Here is a 27,874-nt window from a genome sequence, read left to right as displayed (position 1 = left end):
CATTAGGCCAGAGGATTGTCCGGTCAGCTACACTTCATTTGACGCGGCAGTGGGCTGGGTTCGCCGTTATGGCCGGGGAGCATTGATGGCAAAGACCGACATCAAAGCGGCTTTCAGATTGCTCCTGGTTCATCCGGAAAGTTTCCAGCTCTTAGGGTGTCATTGGAACAACGAGTTTTACGTGGACAAATGCCTGCCGATGGGATGTTCGATATCCTGCGCCCCTTTTTGAAACATTCAGCTCCTTCGTCGAGTGGGTGGTGAGGGAAGTGGCGCAGGTGAACTCGGTCATCCACTATCTGGATGATTTCCTCTGTGTGGGTCCACCAGCTTCGAAGATCTGTGGGGTGCTCCTAGCTACGCTGGAACACATTGCAGAGCGTTTCGGCATACCATTGGCGCCAGACAAGACGGAGGGGCTTAGGAAAGTGATTATCTTCTTAGGTATTGTCTTAGACTCAGAGGCCATGGAGTGCCGATTTCCAGAGGACAAGCTGGTAGACCTAAAGAAGGTTATAGCAGATATGTTGGGGATGCGTAAAGTGCTCTGGGGCTTACAATCCTAGTTGGGGAAACTCAGCTTTGCTTGTCGGATACTGCCAATGGGTAGAGTATTTTGCCAGCGGCTGTCAGCAAGCACGGCCGGGGTGAAGTCGCCCACACACTTTGTGCGCTTAGTGAGGATTCACGGGGACGACTTGAAAATTTGGCATTGCTTCTTGGAATCCTTTAATGGGAGGGTGCTGGGAGGGTGCAGTGGATGTCGGGCCCGGTCAGCAATTTTGATTTGGAGTTGGTCACGGATGCCGCTGGATCATCGGGATTTGGAGCCTTCTTCCAGGGACAGTGGAGTGCGGGCCAGTGGCTGCAGTCTTGGGTTGACGCGGGGTTTACAAAAAACCTGGTGCTACTGGAATTGTTTCAAGTGGTACTGGCGGTAGAACTGTGGGGCGCTTCTTTCAGGAATCTGAAAGTGCGTTTTCACTGCAACAACATGGGAGTAGTGCAGGTGCTTAACCGGGTATTGGCTTCATCTCCACTGGTTATACGGTTATTGCAACACTTGGTATTGCGCTGCCTGCAGTTAAACGTCTTTATACATGCGTTGCATTTACCTGGTGTGGAAAACGTGATAGCTGATGCATTATCTCGCTTTCAGTGGGACAGGTTCCAGGAGTTGGCGCCGAACACAGAATACCTTGTCCCGGCTGGTTGTGGGAGACTGCATTGGAAAACTCGCAGGGTGGATCAGGAGGTCGGTGACAAAGACTACATGGGTGGCATTCGGTAAGTATGGGAAGAGTGGTTTGCCTTTATTGTGGGAACAGGAGAGGAGCCAACTGGTCCCAAGGTGAGGCTGTTGCTATTGTATTTTATAGCTAAACATAAGGAAGATGGGGTCTCAGGGTCATCACTGAGTAGAAAGATGGCAGGTTTGGCCTTTTTATTTAAATGGCAAGGGCTTCTGGATTTCACAAAGGATTTCTGGTTGCGCCAGGCTCTTAAAGGGTACAAGAAGACAACGGGGCGAAGACACAGCAGGCGACCGATGTCGTTCAGGGTCCTAAGGGGCATGCTGGAACAGTTGGGAGGGTTATGTTCTTCAGCTTACAAGGCGGGGTTGTTTAGGGTGGCCTTCCTATTGGTGTTTTTTGGGGCATTTAGAATTAGTGAGTTGGTTAGCCCCTCTAAGAAGGTTCAAGGGGGTATTCAGCATTGGGATGTAACATGTGAGGAGGAGTCGGTGATGGTGCTCTTGCACTGGTTCAAGATGGACCAAGGGGGTAGAGGGGTTCCCTTTTTTGTCCGGTCACGGCGGTTAAGGGGTTCTTGGAGAGTAGGATGTCAGTTGCGGGGTCCTTTTTAATACATGAGGATGGTGTTCCTCTTTCCAAATTTTAATTTATAACAATTTTCAGGAGGTGTTTGAGGAAGTTGGGGTTAGATGACAAGGAATTCTCGTCTCATTCCTTTAGGATAGGGATGACGACAGAGGCAGCGCGGCATGGTATGGAATGCGGATGCAGTTAAGTGTATTGGGCATTGTGAATCCAATAGGTTTAAATTGTACATCTGCCCACAACTGTTGGTTAGTCCTGTTCAGGCAGACTAGGGGGCACCCAGGTAGGGGGAATATGCATGTCAGGTTTTTGAGTTTATGTTGGCGTGTGTGTGTTTTCTTCTATTCCATGTACAGGGCCATGTTTGATTTGGATTTTGGGACACTCTTACGTGTGCTGGGGGGCAAGAAGGGCAGACGTAAGGCCAAACGGTCGTCAACTGGGGTTTTCTAGACAGGAAGCCTGCGTTAAATGGCTGGGATTTCCGGGGATGTTGTGGAGCAGGATGGTCACGGAGGTGCACAGTTTTGCTAGGCTCGACCGGCTCCCAGATGTGTTCATTTTACATGTGGGGGGGGGGGGGGGGTGATCTAGGGGTCAGATCTATGTTAGATGTGACTCGCGATGTGAAATTTGACATATCGCAGCTGCATATGGCATTTCCTGAAATGATTATAGTGTGGTCGGACATGGTGGCTAGGACATCATGGAGGATAGCCAGATCTGTGGTTGGGGTGAACAGGGCCAGGTGCAAAATTAACAGAGACATTAGTAAGTTTGTGGTAAGACAAGGGGATTTGGGCATAAGGCACGAGGACCTTGAAGTGGAGACCTGGAGATATTTAAGGGGGGATGGAGTACATCTTAATGATGTAGGGGTCGACATGTGGACCCTTGGGCTGCAGGATAGTGCGCAGAGAGCAAGGTGAGTGTGGAGGGGCTTCCAAGGGTAAGGCGTTTCCCTTGGAAGCTGTGGCTGAGGTTGGTCTTTGCGGGTGAAGGAAATTTTGTGGAAGGAAGAGCTCAGAACCTGTTTGTGGAATGGGTTCTGATTATGGTATCCCAGGTAACAGAGGTTATCTGGAGATTGGTGATGGGGGCGCTACGGCAAGTGGCCGTCTCTGAGCCAGCTTGTCAGCTTGAGGCTGTATGATCCACTTGAGAGGTTCCGCATCGTCATTTTGGAATACATTATGGTTGTTTGAGGACCTGCAAAGACCAACGCTAGGAAAGACTGATGGTTGTTTTTCATAACAGATGATGTTGGTTATATTTTGTTTGTTATTTTTATATATATATATATATATATATATATATATATATATATATATATATATATATATTTATTTATTTATTTATAAGTTTGTTAATAAAATAAGGCTGCTACGGCCTTTTTACTCCAGAAGTTGTATGGCTATTATTTAAGGTGGGGAAAAGGTGGAGTAGAAAGAGGGCAGTTTTACACAGGTACATCTGTTATACAATGGTCATGTAATAAATGCTTTTAAAGAGTCAGAACATGTCTGATAACATCTGAATGTACAGCTATTGATAATAAAAACAGTCACTTTGGATTCCGATCATTTATTTTCTTTGTTATCTCTTATGTTTATGGCCATGGAGGTTTCTACATGTTTATACATTGAGAGTGTTGTGCAGGTAAGGTTAAAGGTTGGTTTTGTTACATGGAATATACTTGTCAAGAATGAGGTACAGGACCTGCCTGTCATATCTGCTGTCCTTCTAAAAATACTTGGTACCTGGCTGTTTCTGCCAACAGTACTTTTTGAGTCACATCCTGGAGCAAGTATGCCGCAAGTGAGTATTAGAAATGGGTCAGAACACCTTATTATACATGTTCCAAATCAGTGACTTATGCTGCGTACACACAACTGGACTTTTTGACAGCAAAGGCCTGACGGAACGTAGGACAATTCGATTGTGTGTGGGCTCCATCTGACTTTTGCTTGCCAAAAATCCGGCAGACTTTAGAAATAGAACATGTTTTATATTTTCCCGCCGGAACTCCGCCGGACCCAGTTCCTAGTGGGAAACCCATTAGTCTGTATGCTGGTCCGACAGACAGATACAGGGCAGCTACAGCACCTGCCTGCGAGAATGTTTCCAGCGCGATCCTATTGCGCTGGTTCTCGGCTGCAGGGTACTGTACATCTCGTACTCCCTGCAATAGGAAAAACACATTTTCCTATTACAGCGAGAGCAAGAGAGAGGCAACAATGACCCTTTTGGTCTGGTATGGATTTTAGGGGGCTGCCCTTATGCCAAAAAAACAGCGTAGGGGTCCACCCAAAATCCATATCAGACCCTTATCCGAGCCCCCTTATCAGGAAAGGGGGTGGGGACGAGCGAGCACCCCCCCATGAGCCGTACCAGGCCGCATGCCCTCAACATGGGGGTGGGTGCTTTGGGGAAGGGGGGCGCCCTGTGGGCCCCCCCAACCCAAAGCACCTTGTCCCCATGTTGATGCTGACAAGGGCCTCTTCCCAACAACCCTGGCCATTGGTTGTCGGGGTCTGCGAGTGGGGGGCTTATCGGAATCCTGGAGCCCCCTTTAATAAGAGGGCCCCCAGATCCCAGCCCCCTATCCCATGTGAATAAGTATGGGGTACATTGTACCCCTAACCATTCACCTGGGGGAAAGAAAGTAAATAAAAAAACACACTACACAGGTTTTTTAAGTAATTTATTAGGCGGGGGGGTCTTCTTCCGACTTTGGGGGTCTTTTTCTGACTCCTACGCTCTCCGGCCTCTTCTGCCACTCTCTGATTCTTCTCCTGGGCTCCTCCGCTATCTTCTGCTCTTTTGCTAGCGGTGGCCCGGTCTCCTCCTCCTCCTTCTTCCTTCTTTCATTCCTTCCTTCCTTCTTCTTTCTTCCGATGTTGACACAAAGCTCTCTCCCGCTGTAATACTGTGGACACAGTGCGCAACGATATATATAGGCATCTGGCAGGGTCACCGGGTGATGTCACCCGGCGACCCCGCCCCTTATGACAGCACAGCCCCAGCATGCCCCGGTGACATCACCCGGTGACCCCGCCCCATGCCTATATAAGTCGTTGCGCACCGTGTCCACGGCATTACAGCAGGAGAGAGCGTTATGTCAACATAAGAAGAGAAGAAGGAAGAAGAAGAAGAAGACGACGATGGAAGAGACAAGGTCGGAAGAAGACCCCTGGAGCTGCCTAATAAATTACTTTAAAAACCTGTGTAATGTGTTTTTTTTTTATTGACTTTCTTTCCCCCAGGTGAATGGGTAGGGGTACAATGTACCCCATGCTTATTCACATAGGGTGGGGGGCCAGAATCTGGGGGCCCTCTTATTAAAGGGGGCTCCCGGATTCCGATAAGCCCCCCGCCTGCAGACCTCAACAACCAATGGCCAGGGTTGTCAGGAAGAGGCCCTTGTCCTCATCAACATGGGGACAAGGTGTTTTTGGATGGTGAGGCCCGCAGCGCGCCCCCCTTCCCCGCAGCACCCACCCCCCATGTTGAGGGTATGCGGCCTGGTATGGCTCGGGGGGGCGCTATGCAGAGCGGACACAGCCTGCTCTCCTCTATGGGGCAGTCAGATGGAAGTGGACTGCATGTCCATTTTCATCCGATTGTCATCCGATCCACCAGACGAATGGCGAACGTGTACCCATCCATCTGTTTTCTGCTAGTGTGAAAGGGGCCTTACTCTCTTCACTTTTAAATATAACAATCTTTCACATAGAGGACAGAATAATTAACAACGGTATTGGATATATCATGTTACTCTTTTTATTTGCAGGAACTGATGTTTGGTAATGTAGCACCCCCCTGACTACCGCAGGCAGTTGGAGTACCCCGAGAGACAGGGAGGGCTGACATTTCACCGGAGGATGTAGTCCCTCAGGCAGTAATGGAAAATGTGTACAGATGGGCCCAAACCACATTTAGATGCAAACAAAAGTTTATTTTCTTTCCCTCAAACTCCAGGGAGAGAGGCAATGTAGAACACCCATCACTGGCCTGCAGACTCAGAGTCCAACAATAGACTTCAGTACAGTACTCCATCACTTCTCCTGCAAGGCTCCCCGAACCCAGTGTCTAAATCAGCAGGACACTATGGAGAGGCAGGCTTCTTCTGCTTCCAGGTCTTTGCTCCAAGCAAATGCATAGGCCCCCTAGGTCCCTGGTCTAGTCTTTTACCTTCTCATCTCACATCATCTCCAGGCCACAGCCCAGAGGTAAGAGAGGTCACATGGCCCTCCCTAAATATTTATGCTCTCCCCCAGGATGCACCAGTGGCACTAAACCTCCTGCTGGTTGGCTAGAGGAAATATAAATATTCATAATTCAGTCTTACTGTAGCATCTCATACTATTGCTTCAAGCACCAGTGACACCTACTGGCAGCAGAGAGAAACCAAAGCTCCACTGAGTTAGGAGGAAAACCAAATGAACAAATAGACTTTATATAGTTTTGGGATAATTACCATCTAGCAGGACTAATTTTAATTAGTAGCCCCTGTTTAGGACATGGTGCTCCAGTAAAAATACAAAAAGAGCACAAACTTGATAGGTAATCAATTAGAACATTGTTCATCCAAGTTCATGTCTTATTCTGCAGGGCTCTGGGGGTTGGTGAATAACGCAGGAATATCTATTCCAACTGCTCCAAATGAGTGGCTGACAAAGGACGATTTCTTTAAGATCCTGAATGTCAACATGCTAGGAGTTATTGATGTGACTATTCAGATGCTTCCTCTGATCCGAAAAGCACGAGGACGTGTAGTGAATGTAGCCAGCATTGCAGGTAGATTTACTGTCTGTAGTGGAGGATACTGCATGTCTAAGTATGGAGTCGAATCATTCTCAGACAGTCTTCGGTAAGCAACTATTACTAACATTTTATTATATAATTCCATAGCACTTTCCAGCATACACTGAGCATTTGGTATCAGATAGCTGACAACAGTGTTAACCACTGAGTCACCATGCTGACTTATGTATTAAATTTCTAATCTTGTGTTCTGTAGTGTGCATTATGGTATTTATAATGGGGCAGAGAACGTATTTGTAAACTGTGACTTTGTGTGATAATGCATATAATATATACAAGAAAATGCATTATACAGTGCTTTGGAAAAGTATTCACACCCCTTGAAATTTTCCACATTTTCTCATGTTATAACCAAAAAGGTCAAAATATAAACAAGTGGGGTATATACCATGCTAATAACAAAGAAAATTTGCACTAATAGTGAAAAGAAGCAGCGACACAAAGACATGCGATATACTCATGTAAACAAAGTTTACATGAGTATAACGATTCCAATGTAGTATAACATATTTTTACATTTGCCAGGGGCATGGAAGACTTCACGTATGAAGAAACATGTTGACTGGAGCTACGCGTTGACATCATCATGCCCCACGTGACCCCGGAAGTGCGGGTTTTCATTTGCATTTTAATTGCGGGCAAATTAGATTTTTTTTTTATACTACATTGGAATAGTTTTTGAACAAAAAATTAACTGTGTTTAAACTATAACACACTATTGGAGGCCTTTTTTTATTCTTCTACACGCTACGCTCCTGTCTGGGAGATTGTGCCTCTGAGCGCAGCAGACGGAAGGCCCCTTTCCAGAGTGAGGAGGATGCCTGGATCTTGGTGGAATCAGCATCCCGGACTCATCTTAGACCCCCTCAGAGGGTTATATCTGCAGGTGCTGTTGACCTCGCTTCTAATAGGAGGTCCTGTTTATCTGGTAAGAGTTTTTATTTCTTCTGGTGTATATCCCAAGGAAAGGGTCTTCCCAAGTTCCCTTTGGTGGTGGTGGAAAATCTAGAACATCTTCCCATCTTCTTTCTAATCCTTTTTCACTTTTGGAATGTATTCACAAATGACCTCATGTGGACTGTGTACAACACATATATGTTTTCGTATACTATGCGATTTTTATTCATTTAGAATGTTTGACGTGGGTGTTTTATGCACGTATTTATATTATCTATTCAATATATATATATATATATATATATATATATATATATTTCAGATCCATTAATTAGTTTTTGTGAACATTATCACTATTCACTTAAGGTTTTCTCAGGTTTCAACCTTACTTGGTAGCGTGACTTTTTCCCTTTTATAACCAAAAAGGTAAATGTATTTTATTGGGATTTTATGTGATAGACCAACACAAAGTGCCACATAATTGTGAAGTAGAAGGAAAATGGTAAATGTTTTTCAACATTTTTTTTTTTTTTTAATAAATATCTGAAAAGTGTGGTGTGTATTTGTATTCAGCCCCCTATACTCTGATATTCCTAACTAAAATCTAGTGAAAGCAATTGCCTTCAGAAATCGCCTAATTAGTAAATAGAGGGTGTCATTTAATCTCAGTATAAATACAGCTGTTCTTTGAAGCCCTCAGAGGTTTGTTAGAGGGCCTTAGTTAACAAACAGCATCATGAAGGAAAAAAGAATACACAAGAATGGTTAGGGATAAAGTTGTGGAGAAGTTTAAAGCAGGGTTAGGTTATAAAAAATATCCCAAGCTTTGAACATCTCACAGAGGACTGTTCAATCCATCATCCGAAAATGGAAAGAGTATGGCACATCTGCAAACCTACCAAGGCTGTCCACCTAAACCAGTGATGGCGAATCTTGGCACCCTAGCTGTTTTGAAACAACATTGCACATGATGCTCTTGCACGCTGCAGTGTAGTTGAGCGTCATGGGAAATGTAGTTCCAAAACATCTGGGGTGCCAAGGTTTACCATCACTGACCTAAGCTAACAGGCCGGGTAAGGAAAGCATTCATCAGAAGCAGCCAAGAGGTCCTTAGTAACTCTGGAGCAGCTGCAAAGATCCACAGTTCAAGTGAGAGAATCTGTCCACAGGACAGCTATTAACTGTGCACCCCAGAAATATGGCTTTTATGGAAGAGTGGCAAGATGAATACCATTGTTGAAAGAAAGCCATAAGAAGTCCCGTTTGCAGTTTGTGAGGGGACACAGCAAAAAGTAAAACGCTATGTGTGATGGAAAACTAACACTTCACATAAACCTGAACACACCACCCCCACCGTGAAACATTGTGGTGGCAGCATCATGTTGTGGGGATGCTTTTCTTCAGCAAGGAAAGGGAAGCTGGCCAAAGTTGATGGGAAGATGGATAAAGCCAAATATAGGGCAATCTTAGAAGAAAACCTGTTAGAGTCTGCAAAAGACTTGAGACTGAAGCAATTATGTGCCACTTTGTGTTGGTCTATCACATAAAATCCCAATAAAATACATTTATGTTTTTGGTTGCAACATGACATAATGTGGAAAATTAAGGCGTATGAATACTTTTACTAGGTACTGTATATAATATAGGGGAGGGGGGTGTTCTGTTATCCAAACAGTTTAACAAAGTAAAAAAAAGGATTTTGTTTGAGTTTCATTTCTCTCAGACTATTTACAGGGTATTTTTCCATTTGTAGCCATGAGATGGCCCCTTTTGGGGTGAAGGTCTGCATTATAGAGCCAGGATTCTTCAGTACACAAGTGACAGATGCAAACCTACACAGGGAGTGTGTGAAAAAAATTTGGACACGCCTTCCAGAAGAAATCCGAAGGAGCTATGGCCAGCAATATTATGAAAAATGTGAGTATATTAATCAATGACTGTAGCTATCTGATTTGGGACCCTTCTATGTAATAACATGGTGGACTCTCTATCTTTCACAGCTTCATTTTTAAAGAAAACCTTTAACCAGGTTGCCATTGTTGTTCTCTTTCTAAAACTGCTAGTTGCCTGACTTTTGTAGTCAGGCACATGTTTTTCTATGGGTACTGTAGGATCCCTCTCATACATAACATCTTGATAGGACACTGACCTCTAATATTACATGTAGCGGTGTGTTGCCACTAGTAACTAAACATCCACCATATCAGCCTGCTGCCAGACCTCCATATATCACCTCTGAGACAATGAACAGTAGACGTGCAGAGTAAAATATTTTGTTTCGTAATTTCGTTTTCGTCCAAAAAATTAATTTATTTAGTTACTCCCGAAATTCGTTTTTATTTATTTTGTTTTTCGTTCAAAAATTGCATTAGTCCGAAAATCCACATGAATTAAAGTCGACTATGTCTTTGAAGGCTTATGGTGTCTGTCGAATGTAGAAAGAAGATTCGACGGAGCTAGTATATAGCATACTTCGTGTGAACTTTAGAACCCTATTAAAGTCTATGGGACTCCAACGTTCAAAATCTAAAGTGCTAATTTTAAAGGCTAATATGCAAGTTACTGTCCTAAAAAGTGTTTGGGGACCTGGGTCCTGCCCCAGGGGACATGTATCAATGCAAAAAAAAGTACCTGGGGGGTGTCTATAGTATGCCTGTGAAGGGGCTCATGTTTCCCGTGCTTAGAACTGTCCCTGCACAAAGTGTCATTTATGCAGGAAAAAAAGTCCTTTAAAATCACTCGCAGCTATTATGAATTGTCGGCTCCGTAATACAGAGAACACTCATTGAAAGTCATTGATAAAAAAAAATTAAAAAATAAATAAAAAAGTGTGGGGGTCCCCCAAATTCAATTACCAGGCCCTTCAGGTCTGGTATGGATATTAAGGGGAACCCTGCGTCTAATTAAAAAAATTTTTTTGACATGGGGTTCTCCCTAAATATCCATAACAGACCCTTTTATCGGAGCACGCAACCTGGCAGGCCGCAGAAAAAGAGGGGGGGACCACAGAGCGGCCCCCCTCCCTCCTAAACTGTACCAGGCCACATGCCCTCAACATTGGGAGGATGCTTTGGGGGTCTGTGACCCCTCAAAGCACCTTGTCCCCATGTTGTTGAGGAAACCTGCCTGTGTTACATCAGAGGGGGGCGGGGTCACCCATATGTCACGGGGAAGCCTGGGTTTCCCCTTGCGTCAGAGGGGGCGGGGTCAGGTGACGGGTGGCCCCGCCCTCCACATATAACAAACGTCAGGCCGCTGGGATCCCCGCAGTGTCTCCTCCTTGGAGACAGAAGATGGATGGATTCGCTGCGCTGGATCAGATCAGCCATTACTGGACCCCAGAGAGATGATCATCCGTCGCTGGATAGCAAGAGTGGATCACCACCGCTGGAATCTTTTTTTTTTTTTTTAATAAAGGAATTTTTCAAAAGTGTGTTTGTCTTATTTAACCATTTTTACACTTTCTTTGTGAAATGGTAGGGGTACTTTTGTACCCCCTTACCATTTCAAACAGGGGGGGCCGGGATCTGGGGGTCCCCTTGTTAAAGGGGGCTTCCAGATTCTGATAAGCCCCCCGCCCGCAGACCCCCACAACCACCTGCCAGGGTTGTGGGGATGAGGCCCATGTCCTCATCAACATGGGGACAAGGTGCTTTGAGGGGTCACAGACCCCCAAAGCATCCTCCCAATGTTGAGGGCATGTGGCCTGGTACAGTTCAGGTGGGAGGAGGGGCGCTCTCTCGTCCCCCCCTCTTTTCCTGCGGCCTGCCAGGTTGTGTGCTCGGATAAAGGGTCTGGTATGGATTTTTAGGGGGACGCGGGGTTCCCCTTAATATCCATACCAGACCTGAAGGGCCTGGTAATTGAATTTGGGGGACCCCCACGCTTTATTTATTTATTTTATCAATGACTTTCAATGAGTGTTCTCTGTATTACGGAGCCGACAATTCATAATAGCTGCAAGTGATTTTAAAGGACTTTTTTTCCTGCAAAAATAACACTTTGTGCAGGGACAGTTCTAAGCACGGGAAACATGCGCCCCTTCACAGGCATACTATAGACACCCCCCAGGGACGAAATTCAAAGGAATATTACACTTTTATTGCTTCACTTTAATCATTATTAAAATCACTGCTCCCGAAAAAACGGCCGTTTTTAAAACTTTTTTTTGCATTGATACATGTCCCCTAGGGCAGGACCCGGGTCCCCAGACACTTTTTAGGACAGTAACTTGCAGAATCTTTTCTCTTTGTCAAATCTTTTTTCTCTGTCAAATATTTTCTCTATATAATCTTGGACTAATAGAGGTAAGGTTAAGCCCATTCGACCACAGGTTCTATAGACACAGATTGTTATTGTCAGATTCACGTCCAATCTCCTATTCTATATCGAACTGTTGTAACAACGAAAACGTTTATTTATGTCGGATCTTTCGTTTTTTGGATTCTGTGCTTTCGTTATCCTTTGTCAAAACGAAAACGAAAATACCTGAAATTCGGACGAAAATGCATTCGGACGAAAACTAATGCACATGTCTAATGAGCAGTCATTTGCTTTGCTTTTGTTTATTGGGGGGTATAACTTGGTTGGGGGAAAGGGTATATGGGATGCCCATAGATAAAATTACTTTGCCATCATATTAATTTATTTAGAACTTCAATTGAGCCTTGAAGAAATGTTGCACATGTATAACATCTACAGTCTCTTCCCTCTTGCGTAACTCCTGCAGGCTATTGCTTCCAGTAATCCTTCCCTCCTGCACAAACTTATTCTGTAGCACATTATGTTCCTTGTCACATCCTCTTCTTATATGCAAAAGATCCCACTCTGACTAGTCTCCAACGCTGACTCTGGTTGCTGCTACTAGGCCAGAGGCCTGCAGTACCTCTCCCCGGAGGCCTAGTAGTTTAATAGCATGTGCTGAACAGTGGACTACCGTTCACAGATAGCCCAGCTTGCAAATCCTGCGCCCTCGGGCCGCATCGATTTGACACTATTCCCCACAGTCTCTCTCCTGCTCCAGGACTCCTCATCAATGACTTGTAAAGATGAGAACTTCATCCATGAACGTGTAAGGATGAAGTTCCCTCACAGACTCCCTGGCATGTCTCCATATCCAGCCCTCCACTGTGGTACATTCACCAACCTTTGTGTCCCGAGTCTATGGTGAAGAACTTAACCGGATCGTACATTCCAACAGCTTCTCCTGCCCCTCTGCTCCAGGAACTCTGCATCAATGACCATGTAATAATGAGGACTTCACCCATGACCATGCAAGGGTGAAGCTCACAGTTCTCTCGGGCCTCCTCCCGCGATCGGCGCATTCCTCCCCCCCAGATGGGGGTGCACTCCTGCTGCTGTCTAGTACTCCATTCTCCACTTCTCCCGGTTGACAACTTCCCCCAGTGGCCTGTTACCTCAGCTTATATGGGAGGCCTGTCCCCTGCCAATTCCAGTTGGGGATTGGTCAGGGCTCCTCACATGAACTACCTGCCACTCCAGTTCTAGGCCCTGCCCCTCTTCCAGAACATTCTCCCTCGAATCAGGGGTGGTGCCTCAGAACCAAAGCACAGGTGGTCACACCCACTCCCTGCCCCCAGATGAAAAACAGACAGGCTTAGTCTGAAGCATAAGCTTGCCTAAATTTACCTGTACTGACAGTTTCCCTAGCAAAAATCCTATGCCAGCACCTACCTATGGTAGAGGGTTCTACATACAGGTTGCACAACTACCACAAACACAACATATTTGCATTGAGCAGTCAGATAATTAACAATATGTTTGTATTACCACTGTGTAAACCCGAATGATATTTATTACAAAGACCAACTAAGCTGTTGTTGCACAATGAAACGGCGCAGCACACATCAACTAATTATCCCTGGATAGGATTTAGTATGTGAAATGCCACCAGCTATACAGTATATACTCTGGAGAAAGAAGAAAAGTCAGAACTCATTTTCTGCATATTTGTTCTGGGCTCGTTATTATGTATAATAAGTCTGAGAACAAGGTGCTTTGCCAGGGGGGTCCACCCTGGCACATGGTTTGACCTCTCATTATATATTTTCCCTTCTGTTATTATTGTATGCTGCAGCAAGTTCTGACTGCAGAGGGTCAAACACATCTGGTGGTTGAAAGACCACATAAGCCACTACGATTTCCCCACATGTCAACAGCAGGTGCTACTATCTCACACCATTTTTTGATAACACCTTTGAGTCTTATATGCAGAGGGTGTAACACATTTTAATGTGTAATTCATATTGATTTTTATTTTATTCAATATTTTTCTCATTTAAACTATTATTCACCTAATTTTCCTTTTATTTTTATTGTTTTTGGGTGTTTTTCAGCACACTAATAATACATTTTCTTCAGTTATAATTTTTATACACTAGACAAAGGGTCTAACACAATAGCTTGGATATTTGGTATTTACAGATTTTTAGATTTTTATCACCTTGGAGAATTTGTTATTTCTTTATATTAAGATCCCGTCAAGGAATCTTTGTCACAGGTATCGGGCCCCTATTATTTATACTAAGTACATCACCCAGCAAACAACATTTCCTGGCCAGCCTCACGTAAGCACACAATGGGTTAACCCCTTCCTCCAGTCTCTCAGTACCACCTTCTCTTAGCTGATAAAAGGGAACCCTCCTCCCCCACCCTTGTTCCTTTTTTTTGGGCAGACTCCAGGCCACCATGCTCGTTGATTAGACTACACCCCCCTGCCAAACCTATCCACCCAGGTTCAAGCCTCTCCTGGGATCGGAAGGTCCAGAACAATAAAGGTAGTTCCTTTTATCACACTGGATGCTCTATGTGCAGGAGCCATGCGGACATACTAAGGCTTAAAGAGCTTACCATTTATATACTGTGGTGTTGTTGTAATATTGTGCTTTCCTTTCCTGCTTCCTAGGAGCTGCGTCGGCCGCCTCCCCTGTGTTTTCTGTCGGTCGGTGATGACCTCACAGGGGGGCGGGGCTGTGGGGCTATAAAGCCTGGAGAGCCAGAAGCTCCAGTGCTGCTTGCCACAGCTAGTGAGGGAAGTGTACTGGTGAGTTTTCCTTCACAGAGGGGGAGGGGTGGCTGGGCTGTGTCAGTGTTTACTGAGCCATGATCACAAAATGCATTAAACCATGTGTTTACAGCTTTTCCATATCCAGTATTAAGGTAAAGTTATTTTCTTTAGAGGCCCAGAAGAAAAAAAAAAAAAAAAGCGATAGATTAGGAACTTATTTTTTCTTATTTCTATATCCTGTCTTTTGTTGCTGTAGTATGAGCTCACCACAGCTCCAAAGTGCACGAAGATCGTCGGAAAAGTAGGAGGGGTCTGCGGGGGCCACAAAACAAAAGAGTGCAACACCAGCCTAATAAGGTGTTTTGTCTTTATAGGAGCAGAAGTCCTAAAAAAAAAGACAGTCAGGGAAGGAAAAGTCCCGCCACAGCTCAAAATCTCCAAGCAACGGGCAGTCCATGCCGCAAAAATGCTCAGAGAGCTAGGGCGGCAGAACCAAGTGCGACAAGAGGCCATCCCGCCGAAGGCCTCTGCTGGGCTTGTTCAGCTCCATCCGCCCCTGAAAAGCTCTTGTGCGCAGAATGCATAAGAGATGTAGCCACAGATAGAGAAACAGAGGCACATAGGATAAAGGACTATATACAGGAGGCGTGACAGAGAGTATACAGGCGGTCGCAGGTGCCTCCGGGACAAAGCCTAGAGCCAAGAACGCATCTAAGCAGAAGCGAGACTCATCACCAGGGCTTGAAATATCTTCAGGAGATTCTTCAGACTCTGATGAACCGTCTGAATATTTGTTTGACTTCCAACTCATAGACCCTTATATTGTAGCAGTGAAGGAGGCCATAGACTGGGAACAAGACACTCAGCCTCCGGAAAAAAATAAAAGATATTTCCCTAACTTGAAAAGGCAAGGGGCAAATTATTTGATGAGGAATGGGGAAAGCCAGAAAGGAAGGCGAACATACGCTTTTTAACATTATACCCATTTTGGGAGTCACCTCCAGGGGTAGATGCGGCCTTGCAGCGCCTAGCAAGGATTCTACAACCTTCAGAGACCCAATGGACAGACACACAGACACAGATCTAAAGAAGATCTATTTAACTGCTGGAGCAGCTTGTTGCTGGGTCATAGACCTAACCTCAATCTCCAGTTCTCTGAAGGTCTGGGTCACAAATGTGGAGATTGGCCATAGGGCAAAAAGGGCCCTATGGTTATGCCATAGGGTGGCAGACAGTACCCTGAAACAGGCACTTTCTAACATTCCATACAAGGGCAAGATGCTTTTCAGGGACACCCTGGAGGAAGCTATTAAATGAACTACTGGAGGGAAGTCTGGTCTGCTACCACAGAGACCCAAAAGGAGACTGCAAACCGCTCGGTCAGGCCAATCGTAGGTTCAGAAGGGTGCAGGAGGCCAGGTCATGTAGACCAGGCCGAGAATATACAAGACCCCAATGGAGAGATCCTTTCTTCAGAACGCGAAGGCTAAGGCCGCTCAGACCACTAAGAAACCGGAGAAGTCCTTTTGACGGGTTGACCGCCCATCACCCCCAGATGGGTGCCAGGTTGGCATCCTTTTGGAAGGTATGGGCGGAGAAGGTCAAGGAGCAATGGGTCCAGAAAACAGTCAAGCGAGGGTACAAGATAATGTTTCGAGAAAAACCACCAGACATCTTTGTCCAGACAAAATGGCCACAAGATCACAAAGGTGCTTGCAAGAATATGTGACCGAATTACTTCAGAAAGAGGCAATCTTGCCGGTTCCTCTAAAGCAGCAGGGAACAGGGGTTTACTCCCCAATTGTTCTGGAGCCCAAAGCGTCCGGAGATCTCAGACCGGTCTTAGACCTAAGATCTCTAAACCACTACATCGATCCAAAGACATTCAAGATGGAATCAATATTTACAATTATATCAATTTTGCAACCAGGGGACTGGCTAATATCAGTCGATTTAGCAGAACCCTACCTTCATGTGCCAATCAACAGGCATCACCAAAGATACCTGAGATTCATGGTAAGGGAAGATCATTTCCAGTTCAAATGTCTTCCCTTTGGAATCAGCACAGCACCTCGAGTCTTTTCCAAGATCTTGCTAGCTACCATCGCTGTTATACGTTTGAGGGGCATAAAAAATTTCCACTACTTAGACGACATCTTGGTAGTGGTTCGTGCAAGCAAACAGTTAACAGCACAAGGCGAAGTGGTGCTGAAAATTCTATCCAAATTCGGCTGGATTATCAACAAGCAGAAGAGCCAGTTGATTCCCTCCCAAGAGATGGAGTACCTAGGGCTTGTGTTCAACACAAGCAAAGGGCAGGTCTCGCTATCACATCGCAAGATAGGCGAGCTAGTAACCTGCGTGAATAGCGTGATGGAGTCCTCATTGCTGCCGGCGAGGGACTGTATGACACTTCTGGGAATGTTTACCGCAGCAACCCCAGCTGTTCCCTGGGCAAGATTCCATACAAGGGCATTCCAAACGTAATTTCTGAACCAATGGGATGGCGTATCACTCCACCAAAAAATATTCATACTAAGATTGATCCGCCAGGGCTTGGCGTGGTGGAAAGCGTCAGGAACTCTGTAACGGGGTTTGCCTCTCAGCCCCGGAGATTGGATCCAAATAACCTTGGATGCCAGTCTACGTGGCTGGGGTGCTCACTGCCTCAGCAGACAGGTTCAAGGCAAATGGAGTAGGATGGAGACCAGACACTCCAACCTTTTGGAGTTACAAGCAGCATACCTAGCCCTACTGGCATTCGAGAACCTGATTCAGGGAGCTCGCGTCAAGCTTATGTTGGACAACTGGATGGCGGTAGCTTATATAACTAATCAGGGAGGAACCGAGAGCTTGCCGCTGCTGCAGTTGGCAACCGAGATATTCGCCTGGGCACATGTGGAAGCCTTGACGGCAGACTACATTCCGGGCAGTCAAAACTACATAGCAGACCATTTTAGTCGGGATTTTCCCAACAAAAACGAGTGGGCACTCAACAAGGACTATCTGAAAACAATCTTTTACAGCTGGAGTACACCCTCGGTAGATCGGATGGCGACCCCAGGGAATGCACAGGTACCCCAGTTTGTGTCAAGATTCCACTGCAACGAAGCGCTAGCTCAAGATGCCTTCGCAATCCCGTGGGAATTTCCCCTAGCCTACGTTTTCCCACCGGTACCTCTGATAATGAAAACCCTATTAAAAATTGCAAGGGAGAATGTCCATGGAATTGCAATCCTACCCTTCTGGCCACGAAGGCCATGGTTCTCACTGCTCCTGCAGATGGCGGCAGTTCCCCCAATATGGATGCCGCTGAAGAGGGACCTTCTACAGCAGGTCACCCCAACTCAGGCAGATTGCAACTGACAGCATGGCTGTTGAATCAACCAGACTGCAGTCTCAGGGCATCTCAGAGGAGGTAATCTCGACACTATTGAAGTCAAGAAGGGCCACAACTAATGCCACATACACCAGGATTTGGAGAAAATTTACAGCATTCGCTTTACAACAAAATTTCTCCCCATTGTCCGCAAACATTGCGCAGGTGCTGGAGTTTTTACAGTCAGTTTTAAGTATTGGCTTAGCATACAACACCATAAAGGTGCAGGTGCCAGCCTTAACCCCTAAGGTGGTTTCCAAGTTCCTTGTAAATCGGGAGGCGGTCCTATCCAGCTGCACACAACCGCCGAGACAAGCGGACGAACTAGATCTCAGACCATTGGACATGGTCAACTTATTTTCAACATTCCTGAAGACGAGGCGGCACCTGGTCACATTCGTTTACGCAAAATTCCGGTCCTCTTGGTTGACGGTCGCATTCGGTGGAATGCACACCGTACACAACAAGGAACCACGAGCACACCACGAAACGATCTGATAAGCGAGCAGCTCCAGTGCCACGTCGGGCACTGAGTAATGAAAGAAGCCATTTGGCTTTATGTTTTTTACATTTTCGTTTTAAATAAACAGTATTATGCTATGGGTATTGTTTGCTCTTTCTTCATGCCCCGTCTGAGCCTATGAGAAGGAAGGTGTTTTCCATAGAGTCCATATCATATTCCATGTGAGCAGGCATTTACCTGCACAAGCTCAGCTGACTATCTTTTTAATTAAAGTAGTCATTACAATCTGGTAAGGAGACTACTGTACCTTCAAGATTGGGTGTCTTTGTGCTCAAATTTTTGGTGAAGGGACTTTTCACAAATTTCAGAAGATTTCATTGTATTCTGGCAAATGGATTTAGTTGAAGTCTATCACAATTGTATCTGTGGAGTTTAATCATTGCATGGACTTTGGATATATGTTTTTCTCCAGTATCTAATTGGGACTATTTAATTATTTTTTTATTTTATTTTTGGTTTTTGTTTATTATTGTATGTTTAGTGGGTTGGTACACCACTCCAATCACGTATGGGCAGGGCCGCTGATAGGCCAGTACAACTGGCCCTGCTGTATCAGTGGGGCCCGGGCAACCTGAACTGCAAAATTCTATGTATAAAAAAAAAAAAAAAGTTCCTCCTCCACAGATCAGTGATCGCCATAACGCAATTTTTTTTTAAAATGTGCTATGCGCTGTGTAAGTGTATGCGGCTGCAGGGGAGGGACTCTTTCCTGTATTTCGGGTGCGGAAGAATACGTCTTCTGCACCCGCTCCGCACACCGCACAAGTCCCGGCCAGCATTAGCATATAATGTTATGTTGCGGAGTGATATTCCCAATCCTCTCTCTCTCTCTCTCCGTGTGACTGACAAGAACTTAGTAGCAGAGTGAGAGGCGACTCAGGCGAACAGAGAGATTAGGGGCCGGGCAAATCAATCGAGTCGAGATCTTGTGGACAATTACAGGTGACAAGGTGAGGTGTATGCTTGCTTGGGGGGGGGCTTGAAGTTCAACATCTGCAAATGCAGTACATACCCTGCCAATACCCTGCCAATACCCAATACTCTGCAATACATACCCTGCCAATACCCTGCCAATACCCAATACTCTGCAATACATACCCTGCCAATACCCTGCCAATACTCTGCAATACATACCCTGCCAATACTCTGCAGTACTTACCCTGCCAATACCCTGCCAATATTCTGCAATAAATACCCTGCCAATACTCTGCAATACATACCCTGCCAATACTCTGCAACACATACCCTACCAATACTCTGCAATACATACCCCGCCAATACTCTGCAATACATACCCCGCCAATACTCTGCAATACTTACCCCGCCAATACTCTGCAATACATACCCCGCCAATACTCTGCAATACATACCCCGCCAATACTCTGCAATACATACCCCGCCAATACTCTGCAATACATACCCCGCCAATACTCTGCAATACATACCCCGCCAATACTCTGCAATACTTACCCTGCCAATACCCTGCAATACTTACCCTGCCAATACCCTGCAATACTTACCCTGCCAATACTCTGCAATACATACCCCGCCAATACTCTGCAATACATACCCCGCCAATACTCTGCAATACATACCCCGCCAATACTCTGCAATACATACCCCCCCAATACTCTGCAATACATACCCCGCCAATACTCTGCAATACATACCCCGCCAATACTCTGCAATACATACCCCGCCAATACTCTGCAATACATACCCCGCCAATTGTTTCAAGGCGGGGTCTGGGGAGGGGCAATGGGTGGGGCCAGGGGTGGGGCTGAAGGAGGGACCAGGGGCGGGACCAGGGTGGAGCTGAAGGGGCCCCATGATTTCTATCAGCGGCCCTGCGTATGGGTGTTATTGTAGTATTTTTCACTCATTTAATGTAATGTCTAAGCCGTTGTACACACGGTCGGACATTCCGACAACAAAATCCAACGGATTTTGTCTGACAGATTTTGTCCAAAACTTGTGTTGCATACACACGGTCGGACAAAATTGTCGGAAAATCTGATCGTTCGTAACGTGATGACGTTATTTTTTTTACGACGGGACTATGTTCAGGCTAGTAGCCAATAGCTTTGGTCTAGGAATTTAATCTGAGCATGCGTGGCACTTTGTCCGATCGGAATTCTCTACAAACGATCGGACAAAGTCTGATCGGATCATGTTGTCGGAAAATTTTATAGCCCAGCTCTAAAACTTTGTCGGTCAGATATTCCAAAGGAAACAGTCTGATAGAGCCCACACACTGTCGGATTATCCGACAACACGGTCCAATCAGACATTTTCCGTCGGAATGTCCGACCGTGTGTACAAGGGCTTAGATATGAGGTTTTTCCTCTTTTTTAAAAAAAGCGCCCCTATCGTCACCAAATCCCAGCGAATTAAGTTTCTTACTATAGATCCTTTCTAGGGAGCAGCTCTAAAATTATCACAATATTAGTTTGATAATTAGAGTACTCACAATCAGTATCACAAGTTATTTTCAACATACTTAAACCGCTCTCTACAGATGCGCAAAAATTATACTTTGTTCGTCCTGCCGTCAGGACCTAGAAGAGGAGAAGCGGCATCAGCTAGAATCATAGCTACCTGGATCACCAAGGTGATAAGCCTTACGTATGAGAAACAGGGGCTGGGCGCCTCCACAAGTTATTAGAGCTCATTCTACAAGAGGGGGGGCAGCCTCATGGGCAGCTTCTGCTAAAATATCGGTTGAAGACATATGCAGGACCGCTAGTTGGAGCTCCTGCGAAACCTTCACAAGACATTACAGTTTAGATGTCACATGTCATGCTAGTGCATCAAATTTTGGAAACGCAGTGGTGTCGGCACCCTTCCAAGCAAAATAAAATATTCACTAAAGTTGTTACCAGTTGTTTTTCGACTCTTTTTGTTATCCCACCCTATATCAGCTAAATCAAATCCCATTGTGTGCTGACGTGAGGCTGGCCAGGAAAACGGAAAATTGTTACCAATATGTACTGTAATTTTCCTTTCCTGGCCTGCCCTCACATCAGCACAATCTTTTTCCCCTCCCTACAAGCCTATTGTCTGCTAGTTAATGGAACAAGGGTGGGGGAGGAGGGGCTACCTTTTATCATAGCTACCTGGATCACCAAGGTGATAAGCCTTACGTATGAGAAACAGGGGCTGGCGCCTCCACAAGTTATTAGAGCTCATTCTACAAGAGGGGTGGCAGCCTCATGGGCAGCTTCTGCTAAAATATCGGTTGAAGACATATGCAGGACCGCTAGTTGGAGCTCCTGCGAAACCTTCACAAGACATTACAGTTTAGATGTCACATGTCATGCTAGTGCATCAAATTTTGGAAACGCAGTGGTGTCGGCACCCTTCCAAGCAAAATAAAATATTCACTAAAGTTGTTACCAGTTGTTTTTCGACTCTTTTTGTTATCCCACCCTATATCAGCTAAATCAAATCCCATTGTGTGCTGACCTGAGGCTGGCCAGGAAAACGGAAAATTGTTACCAATATGTACTGTAATTTTCCTTTCCTGGCATGCCCTCACGTCAGCACAATCTTTTTCCCCTCCCTACAAGCCTGTTGTCCGCTAGTTAATGGAACAAGGGTGGGGGAGGAGGGGCTACCTTTTATCAGCTAAGAGAAGATGGTACTGAGAGACTGGAAGAAGGGGTTAATCCATTGTGTGCTGACGTGAGGGCAGGCCAGGAAAGGAAAATTACAGTAAGTATTGGTAACAATTTTCCGTTATCTTCACCCACCAGAGGTTTAGTGCCATTTCTACACCACTCCATTCATTTCCTTTGCTCCACTTCTCGGTAGCAGCAATTTGTAGAGGCAGCTTTTCCTTTTTAGAGTTTTCTATTGTCAAATTTTTATCCCACTTTTATATATTCCGTGGTGCAGTATCACACACTATTTTCCAGATACAGTTGCTTGCCAGCATGGGGACCCCCTAAAGATGCCCTTTAATACACACTAGACCCAACAGTCTGGTATGAATTTTGGGAGGTCCCCATGCCAAGAAAACCAAGCTGGCAGGGAAATGTTATTTGCGAGCAATTTAAATTGCATTTTCTTTGTAAATTATACTTTTCCTGTAATACAATGTACAAAGCATAGAGGTGTGTCACTTTACATACAGGTTAGAGCAGTGGCCTCTAAACTGCGGGCCGGATGTGGCCCTTTGCTTGTCTTTTTCTGGCCCTTGGGTCACTATTCCTCCCACTGTCAACCAGGCTGAGGCACAATTCCTTCCACTGACACCAGTAGTGAGGCACTGTTCCTCCTACTGGCACCAATGACGAGGCACTATTTCTTTCACTAATCAGAAATGTGTCCGTGTAGCGCAGCAATGGTATTATTAAACAAAAAACCCCATAAAGATGTGATGACATACACATACAAATTGTGAATATATTGTGAATGAGTAAATAAAATACACAACAATACAGATTAACCTCCCTGGCGGTATGATTAGTTCTGATTTTAGGTGCTGAAAGCGTTACAATTATTTTGCATGGAAATTTGGCGTTTTATATTGTAGTCCTGTAATTCTTAGGAATAACTCTCTTAAATCTGTTCAAACCAGTCTAGCAGACATCCCGGGTATGATAAAGTTTATAATATAATAAATAATAATAAAAAATTTTCAATAATGTAATCAAATCCAAAAACACTGAAATTTGCTAATTTGCAGAATTGTCGCTGTCATTAGATTTAGTGTTTGATGACGAATTTCCCCACAAATCGCTATCGCTCAATTCTGCAAGTGATTATAATTTATTATCGCTGTTTTCTAGTTGGTCTAAAATCACTTTTGACACAAAGGGACACTTTTTGGTTGCTATGGACAATCTCCAAATTCCAGGCAGAAAAAACAGTATTTATAATATAAAAGTGCATGCAGGGCACTGAACAGACCACTAGGGACAAAGGGGGTGTGTAATTTTTTTATACAGTACTGTGTGTGTATTGTGTATTTTTTGAATTTGGCGCCGATCTACGCTCCTGTGCGCCATAACATTGCAGGGAACGGAGCTCAGCGGCACTCGGGCACTGTGTGAATCGAGCGGAGGACAGCTCGATCGCACATCGCGGAGGAAATCGCTGTATCCAGGGGACAAGGTAAGTAACTTCTCCCTCTGTCCTCCCTGTATCCAGCGATGCGATCCGGAGTCTGGCTTGGGGTTACCGCTTATGGTACTAAAATCCCATCCCGAGCCAGACTCTGGATTACCGCTAGGGAGGTTAAATCCTTTGTGGATATGTGCACAAAATCAACTACTTTGAAACACCCCATGCCTAATCTGTTCATGCACTGTGAATATCTGTCACGAGGTGAAGAGCCTGCTCATCAGCATACAAATATAAAAAAGCTTCTCTCTTTAAACCCCGGACAAGTCTCTCCTCTCCTCCTCAGAAGAACAGAAACCTTTGTCCTCACAGCTTCCCAAGGGTAATATGTAACAAGGCAGAAAGGACAGACATAGTGTACTCCGCAATAACTCTTTATTTAAAACCCTGCTTAAAATTCCACTTACAAGAAAATGAATAATACACGCTTTTCAAACAATGTCGTTCAGCTCACCACCTCTATCGGCACGACTCCAGTGTAACGTCACAAAACTCAACTCGTCCCCTATATGGCAGGAGGGAGGGGCCAGGAGGACCTGCAGGGGACCCGTGAAGAGGAGGATCGGGCTGCTCTGTGCAAAACCACTGCACAAAGCAGGTAAGTATAGCAAGTTTGTTATTTTTAAACAAAAAGAAAACTTCCCTTTAAAATCTTTTTAAAGCATACAGTAGGCATTGTCCTAACCTTTATTTTACTTTGAATTAAGCAGGGAAGTGAACCTGCTGGGTTATTTTTTTCGCTGTCTGTGTACTTCCTGTTCTAGAGACGCAACAGGACATTAATGAACATCTCCCAAAGTAAGAGGAATACGTTTCTTAGACAGTTGACTTTTGGAATAGATACGTCCCACCCTATTGGAAGGTTTTCACCTTTTGTTCCAGGGGCCAACTTTAAAATTTTGGATTCCCATTCACTTTCTTTTCTTGACAATGAACACCAGTACAAATAGAGGTATGAATCTACCCAAATGGAAACAGCATTTAAAATTTGGCAGAAGTTCTAATAATTCCCCACTATTACAAAAAAAAATAACAAAAAAATGTCGTTTTGCCTAGAGATTAAGGCCTCTTTCACATGGCCGATCCGTTCAGGTCCGCCTGTCAGTTTTTCAGGCAGAGCTGAACAGATGCTCCATGGAGGTTTATGGAGCGTCGGATGTCAGCAGTGACATGTCCGCTGACATCCAACCCACTCCAATCTGAAAAAGTGTGACTGAGGAAAAACCTACTTTTCCATCCGTCACCGGATCGGGTAACGATGGGCTCTGCGGTCCATCGTCATCCGATCACCCATAGGGGAGAGTGGCGCTCTGACAGGTTTGTCCCTGCACAGTGTGCAGAGACGGACCTGTCCTCTGCCTGCTCAGCGGGGATCGACGAAACGATCCCCGCTGAGCAAGCGGATATCCACAGGGCGGATCATCACTGATCCGCCCCATGTGAAAGAGGTCTGACTAAAAAACTGCTAGGACCATTATCACATACAACCCCACTAATATATCATCATCTGCTCAGCAAGGATTGGATATGTAGGTAGATTTAGATATACTGAAGCCATAAACTGCCACAGATGGCATCACTTGGCCATGCTTTGTAATGTACAGTTTAGCTCAAACCCCAAAAAAGCAATTGATTTTGCATAGATAGTAGCTGGGAACAGTTAGAATTTTAAAAGTTTTTATCCTAGAATTAGGTTTCCACTTGTTTTAGTATTTAAAATGCATCACTAGGCATGAGTGGGAAGGGTTTGTATCTCTGTAAAGTTTTTATTGCTGTTAATGTCCCCATCTGGGAAAGTCACTTTTCTTTTCTTTCTTTTACTGGTGACTACTGTCACAGAAAGAAAATGAGGGGAGATCATAAAGTTTATCCTTCCCTACTCTATCTAATGTTATAATCCAAACCACCATGTGTTGACCTCCACCAGTCACACCATCCGCTCACCTCAATTATTTGACCTATGTAACTAATAGGGCTATATACACTTTCACCACCAGGGGGTGTTACTTTTCTCCAAGTAAGTATTCTCCAAATTCTTTATTAACAATTGTCCAGATTTTGTTCTCCAGGCCACCCAGATGAAATACACCGCTTCATAACATCTCTCCAAGAAAAACAAGAAACACCATCATTGTGTTTCAAATATAAAACTCTCCATGTTTATTAAAAGCCAAGATATTGACTCTTTTAAATATATATATATATTGACCATTTAAAAGTGCACCAAATTCTGTGCACAATATATATGATGTATAGGCACACTGACCACTTAAGGTTTTTTTTCAGCCTTACAATTCACTATCACCTCTCAGGCTTCCTGGACAATGTAAGTTCTGGACCGACGGTTTTGTCAGAAGTCACGTGACTTCCTCAAGGGGATCTAATTAGAAACAAAATGCTTACATTGATAATTTAAGGATAGATCTGTCAGCTTTACCCTGTGGTGTTTATTTTAACATTTTTTTTTTTTCCTTTACGTTTAGATTGCTCAATTTCTGATAAAACTTTGACAACCTGCAACACAAAGTTGTCTCTGGTATCCGATTGCATGGAGCATGCCCTGACAGCTGAATACCCCAAGACACGCTATTCTGCAGGCTGGGATGCCAAACTACTCTACATTCCACTGTCTTACCTTCCTACTATAATCACCGATTTCCTTATTAGTACAATCTACCCTAAACCAGTCCAGAAAGCTTAACTACCTCTACTGCCTAGATGAAACTATTTACTTTACGAAAACAACAAATAAGCTTTTAGGACACTTAGGCCCCCCACACTATGTGGATACCCTAGGTGAAAACAATTGTAAAGTATCATACAATGCATTAATATTCAACAATAGAAATGCCCTTTCAAATATGCCAAGTTTGGGGTGTTGGGCATTCCTTACCTACCACTTTGGACCACTTATGTTACCCTGACCCCATTGCCTTATACCATGCCTGAAAATGATATACACACAGTACTGTATATTAGAAGCATAAAGCTGCTTTATGTGTGCAGTATTAACAGTTCATATCAATATATTTTGCATGCTATGATAGAAGGACAACTCAAATCTCTACAGGTTATACTGCATGAAATTATGTAACATTTCCATTTCTCTTGTTGCTATATATTTTTATAGCCATGGCATATCATGCATATGTATGTCCCTATTCGCTTGTTAAATAAAAAAAATAATAATATTATTCTCTCTAGATGGTTTCTCTTTCCCATGATTATTGAATATGTAAAAAGCTGTATTAAAATGGTTTGCATAGTTCAAGGCAAAAGTTAAAGTGGTAGTATAGTAAATTTTTTAACTTTTACCTACAGGTAAGCCTATAAGGCTTACCTGTAGGTAAAAAGAATATCTCCTAAACCTGTACGGTTTAGGAGATATTCCCCTCGCAATGAGCCGCTGACTCCAGTGGCGCATGCACTCTGGGGATTCTTGGCTGAAAGCCTGGCAGACGCCGGACCTTGCCATGCGCGGGAGTGACGACATCGCGGCGCCGGCCACTCAGCCGATATACCCGGAAGATACGCCGAGGCAAAATGTCTGCTCCCTTGGCGTGGATCGGTTGAGATACCGGCGCCTCATTCTAAGGTAAGTATTTCATAATGAGCTAGTATGAGGTGTATACTAGTTCATTATGCCTTTTCCCTTACAGGTGTAGGAGAAAAAAAAAAGTCAGCGGCTTTACTACCGCTTAAAGACCCTTTCACACTGGGGCGTTTTTCAAGCGCTTTAGTGTTAAAAAAAAAGGCGCCTGTAAAGCGCTTGAAAGAAGCCTCATCTGCAATCCCAATGTGAAAGCCTGAGTGCTTTCACACTGAGGCGCTGCACAGGCAGGGCGTCAAAAAAAGTCCTGCAAGCAGCTTCTTTGCAGCGCTTTTGGAGCAGTGAATACACCTCTCCTAAAGCGCCCCTTCCCATTGAAATCAATGGGAAGCGACTGCAAAACGCCTGAAAAGCGCCTGCAAAGCGCCTGCAAAGCGCTTTTAGCAGCGGAATTTTGTGGGCACGTTTAACCCTTTATTTGGCCACTAGCAATGGTTAAAAAAGCCCCACTAGCACTCGAAAAACGCTGGTAAAGCGCCACTAGTTTAAGCGGCGCTTTACGAGTGTTTTTCGGCCGCTGGCAGTGTGAAAGGGCTCTGAAAGCACTTGGGCTTTTGCATTGAGATTGCAGATGAGGCTTCTTTCAAGCACTTTACATGCACTTTTTTTAACGATAAAGCACCTGAAAAACGCTCCAGTGAGA

General features: G+C 44.7%; 1 protein-coding gene across 1 annotated transcript in view; it reads left to right on the top strand.

Moving 5' to 3' along the window:
- LOC143983622 (retinol dehydrogenase 16-like) overlaps positions 1 to 26,824 on the top strand; it is a 65,877-nt gene extending 39,053 nt beyond the window's left edge. Inside the window, exons 3-5 of the mRNA XM_077483544.1 lie at positions 6,456 to 6,714; positions 9,319 to 9,482; positions 26,105 to 26,824. Coding sequence (XP_077339670.1) covers positions 6,456 to 6,714; positions 9,319 to 9,482; positions 26,105 to 26,322 — 641 coding nt within the window. The 3' untranslated portion in view covers positions 26,323 to 26,824. The remainder of the gene's footprint in view (positions 1 to 6,455; positions 6,715 to 9,318; positions 9,483 to 26,104) is intronic.
- Positions 26,825 to 27,874: the final 1,050 nt, after the last annotated feature.

The sequence above is a fragment of the Lithobates pipiens genome, unplaced genomic scaffold (genome assembly GCF_037356315.1).
Source record: "Lithobates pipiens isolate NorthernLeopardFrog02 unplaced genomic scaffold, aLitPip1_a1.2 Scaffold_16, whole genome shotgun sequence".
NCBI lineage: Eukaryota > Metazoa > Chordata > Amphibia > Anura > Ranidae > Lithobates > Lithobates pipiens.
Note: the sequence above shows the minus strand (reverse complement) of the source record. Positions and strands in the feature narration are given on the sequence as shown.